General features: G+C 47.1%; 1 protein-coding gene across 1 annotated transcript in view; it reads right to left on the bottom strand.

Annotated features, from left to right (window-relative positions):
* Positions 1-49: 49 nt before the first annotated feature.
* Sdcbp2 (syndecan binding protein (syntenin) 2) overlaps positions 50-15277 on the bottom strand; it is a 23970-nt gene continuing 8742 nt past the window's right edge. The window contains exons 2-9 of the mRNA XM_005414702.2: positions 10518-10589; positions 9310-9379; positions 8476-8576; positions 4582-4740; positions 3902-4077; positions 3651-3822; positions 801-892; positions 50-569 (exon numbers count right to left, since the gene is read on the bottom strand). Of these exons, the coding sequence (XP_005414759.1) occupies positions 515-569; positions 801-892; positions 3651-3822; positions 3902-4077; positions 4582-4740; positions 8476-8576; positions 9310-9379; positions 10518-10571 (879 nt within the window). The 5' untranslated portion in view covers positions 10572-10589 and the 3' untranslated portion in view covers positions 50-514. The remainder of the gene's footprint in view (positions 570-800; positions 893-3650; positions 3823-3901; positions 4078-4581; positions 4741-8475; positions 8577-9309; positions 9380-10517; positions 10590-15277) is intronic.

Raw genomic sequence — 15277 nt, forward strand, 5'->3', positions numbered from 1 at the left:
TGTCATGGACCGAGGATTCTGGAATTTCCAATTAACCTTCAGGAAGGGATTGTGTTTAAAATCAAATCTTTATTCAGAAGACAATAAAGATCCTAAGTATATAATCTGTGTACAGTCTGTGATGAGGAGCCAGTAAAAGCAAAGAAAACATTCTTGCAAAGAATGGAGTTGTATTCTCTCAAAATGTACAGTGGTTTTCCTGGTGGAGGCCAAATTTTAAAAGGACCCAACTGAACTCTAAGCAGCATTTGGCTGGCCTATCTACATGCTTGGCATTTCAATCAGTGGCCTCTGGGCCCTGTCTGAGCCTCAGCCAGCTCAGGGTCTGAGGCTGCAAGGGGGCCTGTGGCCACAGAGGACAGACTTCTGCCAGCCCATGTCCACCCACCTGGAACACCGCATGGAACAGCCATAAGACACCCAACCCAGGCCATAGGCCAGCTTCAACCTGTCATCTGAGACCACTGCTTTTCCTTTTGAGGAGGTGGGAAGCCTGTGCTGCACTCCTGTGGCTTCAGGCGTCTGGAATGGAGTGGTCCATGGTGTGGTGGAGCAGCATCGGGGACAACCTGGATATGGCAAAGTGATGGTGGCTGAAACTGCCAGCTTCCTTTCCCCGGACCCCCAAGCCTGCGCCCTGTGTGACCCTTCACCCCCAGCTCTAAGACTTCCAAATCCGCAGAAGCCAGCATCCACCTCGGTGGAGCGGGAGAAGGGGAGGATTGGTCAGCACCAAGGAGCCCAGGTGAGCACCAGGAGGCAGGGGAGACAGAAGGCAGAGGAGGGGGTGGCGGCCTTACTTTTTCACCATGTGCTCATAGATCACAGCAGGAATGATGGTCAGGGTGATGACATCTCCAGATGTTGCCAAAATTTCCATGATTGCTTTGTCCTGGGGAGGAGGTGAGCTCATGGTCATTCGGGGCCAGGAGTCATACTGTAGGACCTTCTGTGTAGAGGTTACTATGGCTGCTGCTAGAGAACACCACTGATGTCCACCCACAGGGCCAGGCTTCCTAGGATTCTGAGCTGGTTAGGTGAGGATCAGGTGGGGTCTTGCCTGAGTACGATCATGGGCCTCCTGCCTTAGCATCTCAAGGTCAAAGGGGAATACTGCTGGGCCAGCCCCTGAAGGCAGTTATGTGAGCCTGTGACATAACATGGCCTCACAGTGAGTTCCCCAGGCCCCTCTTAAGGACCCACACCTCACATCCTCTCTCCTTGGCCCCAGTCACATTTGGGTTCCAGCTCCAAACCTCACAGAAAACCAGTCTCCAGTGGAAAACATTAGGCACACCTGTGTCCTCCAGGCCCTGCTGGCCATCCAGCCTAAGCCAGGCCTACCTGGTCTTCTTCCTCCTACATCTCACTGAACGGTGAGACAAGGCCTGTGGAAGCTACTTAGACCATCAGGAAGCTTAGGGTTTCTGAGTAAAGGGTGTCAGACACCCCACCTTGTAGCTCTGGCCACCAAAACAGCTGGCCCATACTCAGGGCCTAGTGACCTTTACACACATGTGTGATCTGGCTATGTGCCGTCTAGTGTTCCAGGGTAAATAAAATACAGGACAGAACCAATGGTGACCACAATGTAGAACTAAATAAACTCTGAATGATAAATGATCTCAAGAAAAATAGCTATCAGGTTGGGCAAGATGGTACACACTGGTAACCCTGGCACTCTGGAGGCTGAGGCACGAGGGTCACTGCAATTTGAAGGCCAGTCTGGGCTACATAATGAATTCAAGGCCAGCCTGAACTACATAATGAGACTTTGTCCCAGAAAGCCAGGAGAGAAGCCGGGCATGGTGGTGCAGGCTTGTAATCCCAACACTCAGGAGGCTGAGGCAGGAGGATTATTGCAAGCTGGAGACCATCATGGGTTTGAAAGTGAGCTCAAGGCCAGCCTGAACTTCATAGCAAGACCCTGTCTCAAACAAACCTTAGAGAGAAAAAAAAAAAAGCCAGGAGAAAATTTTTTAAAAAGAAGAGGAGGAGGAGGAGGAGTGGGGGGGGACTATTTGGAGCCACTTGGTAGAGTGACTGTCCCTAAGAGCCTCACAGGGTCATGGCTTGATAGAGTAGCTGGTAAGTTCACAATGGCGCCTGGAGCCATCTGTGCAGGTGAATCACATCTTAGCATGACTGCTCTCCAGAAATGTTTAGGTTGAAGAACAGTAATACTTTTAAAGAGATGAATTCACTAATATCTAAACACCTGATTTAATTCAGAATTGGTATGGTTATTCTTAGTTTTGACTGTTTGTTTTTGAGAAAGGGTCTTTTGAGGCAGATTGGCCTTGAACTTACTATGTAGCCCATGTTGGCTTTGAATGAACAGCAATCCTCCTGTCTCAGCCTCCCCAGTGCAGGGATCATAGAAGTGCGCCACCACACCCAGCACTCAGCTTTTTAAGTACATTAGATTTCCTTTCAGCTATTATGATTAGTCCCAGATAAAGGGGAGAGGGCATAGTAGGAAGGATCTTAGGGGAGAACTTGGCCACAGTAGTCATGAGCCACTAGAACAAGCCTCTGAGAAGGCAGAAGACACTGAAGTGGAGAGCCTGAAGCCTGGCAAGCAAAAGAAGAGACCAGTGCCAGGAATGGCTGTGCCAGCCATGGAATAGGATACTGCCACCCATGTCACTTCTGAGGAGAGGGAAGCCCTGCCCATAAGTGCCAGAGCTATGGCAGGAGAGAGCTCACTCCACTGTACATCTGGGGCTGAGAGCCACTCTTCGTCAAAGTGACATCAACTCAGGATAAAGCTGCTTTCCTTACTGAGACCAAAACCAAGACTCATTATCCGTGGGTTCTTTTCCCTGACAGTCCCATTCCACATCCGTATCCTGAGGGTGCCTCACCCCAGACCACTTGCTCCTTCTTGATTTTTTCTTTTCCAGTAATGAGGGTTGAACCCAAGACCTCTGCACTGAGCTACACCCACACCCACACACCCATACCCACACCCCCCCACACACACACACCTTCCTTTATTTTGAGATAGGATCTCCCAAAGTTGCTGAGTTGCCCAGGCTAAGCTCAAACTTGTGATCCTCCTGCCTCAACTTCCCAGAGTTCTGGGATAACAGGCATGCACCACCGTGCCCAAAAGCACCTTCTTGATTTTTAAAGGTAAAAGACGCCACATCCTCCTCCCTCAAAAAATGAACAAAGAGGGGCTGGGGATTTAGCTCAGCAGCAGAGCACCTGCCTGGCAAGCACAAGGTTGTGAGTTCGATTCCTGGTACCAGAAGAAAAACAAAAACAAAAAAAAAATGAACAAAGGCTGGAAATGGGTTTCTGAACAATTTTCTTTAGAAAAAAATACCACTAAATGTGATCAACATACAAATTGAAGTACCATGCAGAGTGGGCAGGTGTCCACAGAGCCTGTAGCCAGCTGGGTGCCTGTGTCCTCACCCCTCTTTTTGTCACCCCCTGGAAGGTCAGTAACAGTGGCTGATGCTTCTGAGCACTTACTATGTACCTGGCACAGTGATCAGAGCTCACAGCCTTGGTCTTACTGAATCTCACCACCTTCAGGGGAGGAAGCTGTGGCTGGCAGGGCTGCATCCTATCCAGACAGGAGCCACCCCAGGGATCTTCCACACCCACAGTCCCTGTGGAGTGTGGTCACTGCCTACCTTTAGTCCGATGACGTTCTGCCCATTCACTTCACACACGTAGTGACTGGTGAGGAGCCCGTTCCGGGCTGCAGAGCTCCCTTTGACCACAGACACAACCTTCCCCTTCTTGATGAAGAAGCCGACGTGGCCCAAGCTATCCTTATGCATCGTGACTGTCCGCTGAAATGGCCTGGCAGAAAGGACGGTGAGCTGGGCCTGGGGAGGTAGCAAGGTTTCCACAGAGGGGACTCTGGGGCCTTGAGACTCACCGGTCCCGAATGACCATGACGATCTTCTCCACTGACGCCTTCTTCAGCACCCGGCGAGCTTTGTCTGTGCTCCACCCGGCACAGTCACGCCCATCAATCTGCAGGATCTGGTCCCCAAAGCGCAGCCCCACCAGGGATGCGGGGGTGTTGGCCTGGACCAGCTGCACAAAGAGACCCTGGGGGAGGCAGGGCCCAGAGTCAGCTCCCCCGCCTGCCCTGCACCCAGCCCAGCAGCCTGTGGGGCACCAGGACTGCAGCTCTGCGTGGCAGGTATGACAGTCACCCTATTCTCCTGGGGAGGACACACTCCAGACCACATGGAGTGAGTCTGCATTTCAGCCCCAGCCTCTCTACCGCACTGTCTCTCCCAAGGTATCTGGCTGTCTTGGCTTCCTCTGTCTACAGCTCCAGGAAGCCAGATCCTTGGAAGCTGGGGCCAGGAAGAGGAAGGCTCAGAGTGAGAGGAGCCCATGAGGGTCCGTGGGTTTCTTCTGCAACTCGCTCCTGGGGCCTTGGGTGAGGATGCCAGATCGACATCTTTCTTACCCTGGACCAGCTTTTTGAGTCCGAGGAGAGGTGGATGTCTGAGCACTGCCCCTCTCAGGCTGTGGTTAACTGCCCCCCGCTTGGAGAGGGCCCCGAGGTTTCCGCAGGCGCTGTCCAGCACCAGCCCCGCCCACCTTGTCGACCGCCCGCAGCCGCAGCCCGGTCTTGCCACGCTCATCCTTGCACAGGTGGATCTCGCGTACTCCGGGCTTGATCTCCGCACGACGCACGCCCAGGCTGTTCCCGGACACTGGTGCCACCAGTTGGCTGGGCCAGGAGCCGGAGACCACCGTCTGCAGGCACGAGGGGAGGGGCCGGGGGGGGGAGGGGATGGAGGTCAGAGCGGGCGGGGCGGGGGCAAAGGAGCAGCGCACAGTCCCAGGCCCCGCCCGCCCCGGCCCCAGAGGTACCGGAGCCGAGCGGGAGCGGGGCTCCGGCGCCGCTAGGGGGTGCCAGAGTCCACGCCCTTGAAAATGGGCGCGAAAGGGAAGCAGTGAGATACAGGAAGGGGGTCCCTTATTTTCCATGGGAAGCTAACATCAGGACAAGATACCTTTAAAATTCTTTAGGAGTGAGGGGTAAGGGGGAAGACGTAAAAATAATTACAATGTGTTATGTACACGTAGCAACTCGCCAGTAATTATGTACTGCAAACATGTACAGTACTAATAAAATTTTTTTAAATAAAATTCACTTAAAATAGAAAAATATTTATTGTAAATGATGAGCAAAGAGGTATAAAAGGGCTCAATTTGATTTTTGTCTTACAAAATATTTAAACCAAAAAGAAATTGATGACTGCTTCCTTCTAAGATGCGGAAACAAAGCAAGGAAGTTAATTCTCACCACTCTACTAAACATAGCACTGGAAGATCTAGCAGTAAGTTAAGAAAAAGAGAAAAACACAAAGGCACACACATCTATAAAAGAAGAAATACAACTGTCCTAATCACAGACGATGTGATGGTGTACTAGAAAATCCCAGGGTGCACAGCAAAAGTAACCACCAACAGAGTTCAAAGACAGCCTGCAGAATGGGAAAAGGTTTTTGCCAGCTACTCCTCAAAGGACTAACATCTAGAATATATAAAGAACTTTAAAAAACCAGGCCCCCTAAATTTAAAGACCCAAACTAAAAATGGGCATCTGAAATGAATAGATACTTCTCAGGTGAAGAAGTAGAAATGGCAAATAAATAAATGAAAAACATATTCAACATTACTGGTCATTCGAGAAATGCAAATTAAAACAACACTGAGATTCCATCCCACCCCGGAAAGAACGGCTATCATCAAGAAATCAACCAGTAACAAATGCTGGCAAGGCTGTGGGAGAAAAGCAACCCTTCTCCATTGTAAATTGGCACAACCACTATGAAAATCAGTACGGACAGTCTTTAAAAATTGAAACAAGCCAGGCATGGTGGCAAACATCCGTAATCCCAGCACTCAGGAGGCTGAGGGAGGAGGATCCCCATGAGTTCAAGGCTAGCCTAAACTACCTAATGAGACCTTGCCTCAAAAGAAAGAGAGAAAGAAAGAAAGAAAAAAAGACAGAAAAAAGAAAGAGAAGAAAAAGGAAAAAAAATTCTAAAACTAGAGCTTCCATTTGACCTAGCTGTGCCTCTTCCTGAAAGAGTTAAAAGCTCATACCACAGTGATATATGCACACCCATGTTTATGGGAGCACAATTTGTAATAGCTAAATCTTGAAAACAGCTCACATGCCCATCAACAGATGAATAGATAAAGAAAATGTGGTATTTATATACATTTGTATATATACAATTGTATTTATATACAATTTATATACTCTGCCATAAAGAAGGATAAACTTGAGTCATTTTTAGGTAAATGGATGCACCTTGAGACCATAATTTTGAGTGAAAGAAATCAGACTCACAAGCTTAAATATCACATTGTTTCTTTTATGTGAGAAACCCAATGGGTAAATATGGAGCAAAACAGAGGATAGATATTGGAAAGTAGGAAGAGTGTTTTCAGATAAGAAGGGAAACAAGGGAAGGGGGAGGGAGAAGAGAAGGAGGAGAAAAGGGATTTTTAAAACAAAATGGAAGGGAAAAATGGAAACAAAACTTTTATAAATGGGAAGGCATAAAAGGGCTCAAGGAGGGGTGGGGAATGGGAAATAAGAATTAAGACATATTATATACAGGTACAAATTCCCTGTGATGAATGTGATCATTATGTATGGCAAATATGTACTAATAAAAACAAATAAAAGATGAAAATCCTAAGGAATCTACAGATAAATTCCTGTATCTAAAAAGTGAGTTCAGCAATGTCACAAGATACAAGGTTGATGTAAAAAATAAACTGTGCTGAGCACAATGGCATACACCTGTAGTCCCAACTACTAGAGAGGCTGAGACAGGAGAATTGCTTGAACCCAAGAGTTTAAGGCCAACCTAGGTAATATAGCAAGACCTTGCCTCACAATTAAAAATTTAAAAAATCAATTGTACTTTTGGGAGGCAGGAGGATCATAACAAGGAATAGGCAGAAACTAAAATTAAAAATACAATACCAGTTGTAATCATTCAAGAAAAGGAGATACTGAGGTATAAATCTAACAAAAAAAAGCCAGGAATGGTGGTGTACACCTGTAATCCCAGTACTTGGAAGGGTGAGGCAGCACTGTGAGTTCGAGGCCAGCCTGGGCTACATAGTGAGACCCTATCTCAATACAACAGCAACAACAAAAAAAATCTAACAACACATATATAAAAATTATATACCAAAAATGAAAACACTGAGAAATATTATCAGAAAAGACCTAAATAAACAGAAGGTCATGTGTATCCATAGATTGAAAGAACTAATAAAACTGTCAAGTTTTCTCAAATTGATATAAAAATATCACAAAATTTCTATCAAAATGTGAACAAGACATTTTGTAGATATAAACAAAGTGAATAAAACTTTAAATGGAAAAATGATGGCATTAAAATAGCTTAAAGATTTCAAATGAAAATAAAGACAATGGAGAAAATTTAAAATTACAAAAATGCATATATAGTCTCATATTTCTATTAAAATCTAGGTTGAATGCATTTATGTCCTAAATATCGGGACAAAGAATCATTAAGTCAAGCGATATCCCACGCTACTTCCTTGCTTTTGGTTGTATCTCACAGCACAATCATCAAGAATGTTATTGTAGCTGGGCTTGGTGGCACATTCCTGTAATACCAGCACGCAGGAGGCTGAGGCAGGAGGATCACCACAAGTTTGAAGGCAGCCTAGGCTAGTGAATTCAAGGCCAGCCTATCTCAAAGAAAAAAAAGTGTTATTGTGGAGAAACACCCTGAAGTGTCACCAATTATTTTCTCAAGGTCTTATATGTCATCCTTGTTAACTTTCTCTTGTGAGATTCTCATTTGTCAGTGGCTTCATATGGCAGTTCTCCACTGTCACTTCCATTAACTTCACGAAAGCCTGCAGCCTCAGCAAGACTAGCAATTGCACTTTCTGACAGATTTCATGGGCTCTAGAAGAGGCTAATGGACACGGACCTTGACAGATGCTGGTGCTGATTGGAAAGTGTCTTGAGTGGGGACCGAGTCTACAAGTGAATACGTTTTCAGCTGTGACTACTTCTTTGTAATGGTTTCTTTTGCTCTCTGAAGCCATGCAAAGCGGGAACCAAACACTTGTGTTTAACTTGGGGACCACAGCTGGGTAACATGCTCCTGCCAAGGCCCTCTGTCAAATGTCCCTAGGCTCATACTAGGCTTCATGCTCTCTCTTCTGATCCATCTGGCTCAGACCACAGCTTGAAGTCACAAGTCAAAAGTCAGAGAAGATATGAAATCATGGAATCCCAGAGTTTTTAATGAAGACTCAGAAATGAAAAATACCATCAAGAAACAGAGCCCTGAGTAAGAAAGTGGGGGAAAGAAGGGATACAAAACAGAGAAAAAAGGGGACTCTGTTGAAATGGCAAGACCCACAGGAGGGAGGGTTGGGACAATCTGTGCTCATATTAGGCAGGAGATAAATACCTACACTGTCACCCTCTGGAATCTGAGGCAGGCTCTGCTGGATTTCTTGGCTGGAGAGGGAAAGACCCATGTAGCTCTCCAGTTCTTCCAGGTTTGGATACAGAACTGATGGAAAAAAGAAGGAAAAGTGTTACACAGGACATGTGCTTAGCTACCCCTGCCTAGCCCTTGCATGCCTGTCCATTTCTAGTAAGAGACAGAACCTGGACCTGCCATTTATTGCCACAAATGCTGTGTGCCCCAGGGTGCCCTGAATCCCCAGGAACTCTCACTCAGAGTTCTGAGCTGCCAGGGATCTGCCTTTGCCCAGGAGCAGACTGGGACCCCAGGTCCCTCAGGTACTTTAGTACTCAACTCAGCTGACTTCAACATTCATCACAAGGGACAGCACCAGTCCAGGTCATGAAGGGTCCACTGACAACTGGGAGGGGGCAGGCTTTGGAGCCAGGGCAGCCCTCAGGGAGACAGCCCGAACAGGGATAGAGCTGGCCTTTGTTCGAGCTTTCTATACCACAACTTGACCCAAAGCAAATCCTGGTCTCTTCCTACGGCCTCCCATGGCAGCTCCAAATCAGGAAGTTACTATGTTCCCTCTAAGCCACTTTTCCCATTGTCCTCTCAGAGGGTCTGGAAGGACACAGACTACACGAAACCCTCACACAGTGTCAGGGAGAGAGAGGCAAGCACTGGAAATGACCAGAGACGGGCAGTCATGTCCTCTAGGTCACCGGTACACACAGGCTCAGGCAAGTGAGGCCCATCCAAAGCCTGGGAGCAGAATCCTCAAAGTCCCAGCATGTTGTCTGGGGGTGCGAATGCTCATCTCAGGCTCACCCACCTGAAGATGGGGAGACAGCTGCTTCCTTGCTGGGCAGGGCAGGCATCCTGGGTGAGGCTCTGGCCTGGGCCTGGAAAGGGACAGGGAGTGCCAGTCAGCTGTGACCAGGACCCCAGGCAGCCATGGGGCCTGGGGCTCCCTAAGGCAGGGGAGGCTGAGCATTAGATATGTTGGTGGCTCTGGGGTGGGTTTTTCCATGGACTCCCAAGGCTCCGGGTCATATGTAAATGTGACCTCTACATGACATTAAGTGAAATAAGTCAGGCACATCAAGGTGATACTGTCTATTCCCACTTACACATGGAAACTAAAAAGTTGATCTCAACAAAGTATAGAACAGAACAGTGGTTACAAGAGCCTGGGAAGACTGTAGGGGACTGGAAGGATGTAGAGAGGGTAGTTAATGGGTGCAGGGAACAGTCAAATAGGAGGAATACCCCCTACGGTTTGACAGGTTAATTATGGCTGACAACAATTAATTGGCATTTCCAAATAGAAGAGATGATTTTGAATGTTCCTACTACAAAGAAATGATGAATGCCTGAAGTGGTAGCTATTCCACTTACCCGGATCTGGTCACTACACATCATGCATATGTATTGAAATGTTACACTGCACTCCCAAAAATATGTATTTTCCATGCATTAATTAATAAATGCAGCCTCTGGAAATGTGCATATTTCTGGGAGGAGGAGGTTTTTTTGGGGCCTGTGACCCAGCAAATGTCATGACCCATTTGCTTCCTATGGCAGTCAGGACAGCAAAGCCCACCTCCTAACCACATTCTCAGAGGAAAGGCCCAGATTCTCCAAGCCTCTGGGACCACAGGACTGTGGGTTTGGGGGAGGAGGAGGCTTCTGGGGGCTGAGCAGGCAAAGCTCGTGCCCAGTGGCTATCCTGTGAAAGTAGCCTTGCTCACAGGTCTCCCATAAGGGACAGAGTAAAAGAGCTGAACATGAGAGGCAGGTCTGGGGCTGCCTGGTCTGTTCTACTCCTGCTGTGACTCCACTGGCCTTGACCTCTGGATGCCTTCTCTACCCAGAAGGCCCTTTCGGTGGGGACCTGCATGCTCTGGGGCCTTGCAGGAATGTACGGGGTCTTGGTGCTTCATACTCTGTACCCTCCAAGAGTAGCCTCACTTTGTCACCTTGGTGTAAGCCCCCAGCCCTCCATCAGGGACCCCAGATTCGGAGAGCCTGCAGACTTACCTGGATGACTTGGTCTACCTTTAGGTCTTCCAGAGATGGGTACAGAGCAGACATGGCTGGTCCTTGGAGCCCCTGCAGAGCACAGAGGATGAGAAGACATGAGGAGGCAGCATCTCCCACCCGCCTAAGAAGAGACACAGACATCTATCTTTTGCCCATGTGTGCCACACAGCACCTCAGACATGAAGAAAGCAGAGGAAGAGTCATTGTCCTCATTTCAGGGACAGAGGAACTAGGATTTGAGCCAGGCTAGCTGGTTCTCAAGCTGATGGCCTTCACCTGCGAATTCCATCCTTGCCTATTTGGCTGTGGGCTTTAGAACACAGGCCCAGGGGATCACAGGACATGCTGACCAGGAAAACCAGGATTACGGGCCACATTCTTCCCTGCCATGTATCAAAGTTCAGACAGAGTCACAAGATCTGATCATTCAACTCCTAAATTCCATCCAGCTACTGCACACCAGGCCTAGGTTAGGAATTTGAACAGCATCACCCCACAATGGCCAGGTGGTTCAGACTTGACCTTAAAACAGAAAGACCACAGAACATTCTGGGATTCAACTCTGGGTTTGTTGTTTGTTTGTTTGTTTGTTTGTTTTAATTAGTACTGGAATTGAACCCAGGGACTTTGTACTAGAGCTCCACTGTATACCACTCATTTCCAGCCTCCCTGGCAACTTTTGCTCTTAGCTGATTTGAAGTAAGACCCTTATAAAAATATATGCACAGTGACTGGGGGTGTAGTTCAGTGGTAGAGCACCGGTCTAGGATGTGTGAGGCCCTGCATCTAGACACACACAAGGGTGGGCAGAATTTAAATGGTCTGATGGGGACAGGAGATGCAGCTCAGTAGCACTGACGAGCCTCTGACTTCAACTCCTAGCACCACATAAAATAAACAGAGTGTTGCTCCACAAGGAAGAGGGAGCAGGGCTAGAAGGTACCATAAATATCTACTGAGACCTTCTAATTGGTAGGACCAATGAGCAAGACGTCAAGAGACGTTTAAAGGAACTATGACCTATCAAGATATACTTTCCTTCCCTCCTAGATGAAATGGGAAGGAGCATTTTCTTCTTGGATTCTTTACCCATTAACTCCTGTCACACCTCCTGCCCGCTGCTGGGCAATCCATTCCAGCTCCTGCCCCACCTCTTCATCATCTTTGGTTCCTTCTGGACAAGCCTCCCAGGCAGACAGGACACTGTCCCCTTTACCCTGGACTCTGTCCTTCAAGACTGGCTCTGGGCCAGGCTCCCTCCCTGGACTCCTCAACAGTCCTCAATCTGTTTTCCCAGCTGGACTGCAGTTTCTCAGGGTCAAGGTGTGTCCTATATGCCCACATGACAAGTACATGTGACAAAGGAATGCCTGGTTGTTACACAGGGATCCCAGTGGGTGTGTGTGGCAGGGATGATGTGACTCAAGTGCCTGCCAGGACCAGCTCTGCTGGGCACCTCCCTGAATGACCCAGGCGTTCAGGACATTCTAGAAATCACTGCTCTTCTAAGTGCCTGCTGCCTTGCCTGTTGCCTTCTAGGCCCCAAAGCCCTGACCTTTCTAATCAATCCCTTCTCCCATATCTAAGTTGTGCAGACTTCTTTCATCACCCTATCATCCCTTCACAGGACAACATCCTCCAAAGGGGTTGCTATCTCCCCTCCTGCTGATCTCCAGACAGCAGCCACCAAGCCCTTTCATAGTGAGGCCAGGATGTCATGCCTCTGTTCAAAGTCCCTCAGTGGTACCCCATTGCTCTCAGAACTTAGCCTACATTTCCTAAAGTTGCCACGACAACTTCCTAGTTCCTCCAGAGACTGAACTGGTGGTGGTCTGTAGGTCAGATGTAAGCAAATGTTATTTAACCTTGTAGAGTACTTAGCATTTGAATTAGAGGCCTCAGTGCAAAATATGAGATGTTTCATTCAATAATCTGATTTCCCACTACTCTGAAAAATAGGAAGCTTTGTCAACATTGGCCTGAACTTGAGTAGCGACATTTGAGGAGCAGCTCCAGAGCACCCTAGGCCCTACCATTCTCATTGCTTTTATACAAAGGGCCACTTTACTCTCTGGCATCAGGTCCCCATAGACATTTGCCTGCAACCTCTGCCCAACTCTCCAGCTGCTTTTCTTGTCTCCACTTCCAGCTTCAATCACAATGAGCTAGTTTCATGTTCTTGAATGTTATTTTTTCATGTCTTCAAGCATATTAGTCCCTCTGTCTGCAATACCCCTCCACACTTTGCTCCTCACTTGACTAACTCCTAACAATTATCAAGTCCAATACTAGAGAGGCCCTTCTTGCAGGAAACCTGCCTTGACATGTACTCTCTCTTCACGTTCTTACTACTGTTGATTATTTACTACTCCCACAGTTGTCTCTTCACTTGTGTGACTGCTTCATTAGTCTGGGACCTCCAAAAGGGCAGGAACTGGGCCTGCTCATTAGCTGCAGGGCCTCTAACCCTGGATGGAGCATAGAGGCCAAGATGATGCATTCGGCCTGGGCACCCACTTTGCTCTTTGTAAAGCAAAGTTCTGGCGTCTTAAGAACATCTATCTTCCTAGGATAGAACTAAGGACCAGAAGTTCAGATGTGCTTTGTGAACCTGGCAGAGTTGTGTTTTGTTCTTTAAATTTGAATCAGTGCCAACATTTTTAAAATGAAAATATAAAATTCTTTACTTCTAACTTGCATTAAAAAAATAACTTAGCAAGAGCGTGGATCATGCATGGCAGTGCTCAGGCAGGGCTCCCTCTTAAACTGGGCTGCACTTACTTTCTTGTTCCCCAAAGTACCACCCAGCCCTTCATTGACTGACATTGCCTACCTAACTTCCCAAGGAAGCCAGTTCCAAATTCTTGCCCTCGGCCGACCTTTGGGGCATACTAAGAGGGAGTTTGGCTCTGACCATCCTAAGAAGACAAGGATTTCCTGGGTGAAGAGGGAATTTGGCTCTGACCTCCTTCAGGCCAGTGGGGGAAAAATAATGCCTTTACCAGGGAGATTTTTATTTTGGGACAGTCCACAGCAGTTACCATTTATCAAAAGTATGCCTTGCCACCAGGATCATGCATGAATAGCAGATATGAGCATAAGAGGTCACCCCGTCCTCCTTTAAAACTGAAGCGCAGAGCAGTTATATTTTTGGCAGCTTCCCTCTGGGAGAACACAGGCTCAGAGATCCATTTCCAGAGAATTGCTCCTAGGTCCTTTCACCCGTGTCATCTCCTTGCGTCCCTACTCAGTACTGGCCTTGGTTGGGGGTGGTGCTGTCAGGAAGCAGGTTTTCCTCTCTTCCGCGGCAGCTTCCCATATAGTGAGGAATAGCTCTCTGCCAGGGAAGATGCTCTATGTCTCATTCAGCCATCCAGCAATTCACTCAAATCACTTGAGCATTCACTGTGTGCCAAGCAACCTGGATTTGCTTCAGTCCTGCTGGTCTCCACCTGCTGCACCTCCCTCCTCAGTGCAGTGTTCCTTCAAGGCTCCTTCAGAGGCTACTTTGATTGTTTTTTTTCAGGCCTGCCAACTAGTTGGAAATATTCAGTCTTGACCTGTACTGCATCTATATTGTATTATCACATTATACAATTAATATCTGGCTATTTCCTCACACTGAACTCCACTTCACAAGGGTAAGGGCTATGTCCAGATCAACAAACCATTCCTGCTCACCAAGACAGTGCCCAGCCTATGTATGCTGGCAAAAATTGTTATTTAATTAAATAAATCAGTGGTTTCAAGAAACAAACTTGAAATTTGTGTAGGCATTTTTGGTTGTTACAAGACTAGGGGAACTCAACTTGCATTTAAGAGACAGGGGACAGGAATAGAGACTTTTTATCAAAGACAGAACTAGTCACTACAACAAACAGTCTTCTGTTTTACACAATTTTTCAAATGTCTCCTGTCAAACCTTTGTGTAGACAAAACAAAATGCATATAAGCTGTTTTATCGATAAGCTTATAAACTATACTAATTACTATGCAAAAATGGATATACCAGGCTAATGGAGGGCAGTTATACCTTGCTATCACCATTTTGGAAAGTCACTGTGGACCCTGTTCACCAGAAGAGCACACCCGTGTCTGCTTTGATTCGTAGGTGTCACAGTGAATCCACGATCTGAGACAAATGTATCCTAGCCTTTGACTCAAGGTGTCAATACAAACTGTTAGCAAATTAAATCTAATTTAGGTATATTCTTTTATTATAGATTACTGTCACTTCCCTCTTTTACTGCAAGGCATCCTAATTTTTTTTAACTACCCGGGGGAATCTTGGCCTGGAGTCTCAGGACGCATCCACTCCTCCTTTGGCCCTAATAGCCTGTTTTGGGAAACTGAAGCACCAGACACAAACTCCATGCACTAAGGCACTGAGCCAAGCTGGACAGTCACTAAGGCCTGTCCTCCGTGACCGGCCTTTGTGGGCCCATCTGCGATAGGTCTAGATGATCTCTGTCATCCACTTCCATAGCACCCTGAACCCTGGCCGGAAGCCACATCACCCACTTGATAATCGGCTGCGGCACCTGCGCAGAGACTACGCTAGGCTGAGCAAAGGAGTTTATTTATTTATTTTTTTAATTTTGAAAATAAAAGGAGGAAAACATTAACAGGCAGACAACCATTTACAAAATAACAAAAGAACAGTACAGACAATACGGAGTTACAAACAAAGTGGTAGGAAATTAACAATGCTTGTTGTATTACATATTGATATCTTCAAAGTGGTTTCTCATGAAAAC

Source organism: Chinchilla lanigera, unplaced genomic scaffold (assembly GCF_000276665.1).
Source record: "Chinchilla lanigera isolate Chin_1 unplaced genomic scaffold, ChiLan1.0 scaffold00195, whole genome shotgun sequence".
NCBI classification, from domain to species: domain Eukaryota; kingdom Metazoa; phylum Chordata; class Mammalia; order Rodentia; family Chinchillidae; genus Chinchilla; species Chinchilla lanigera.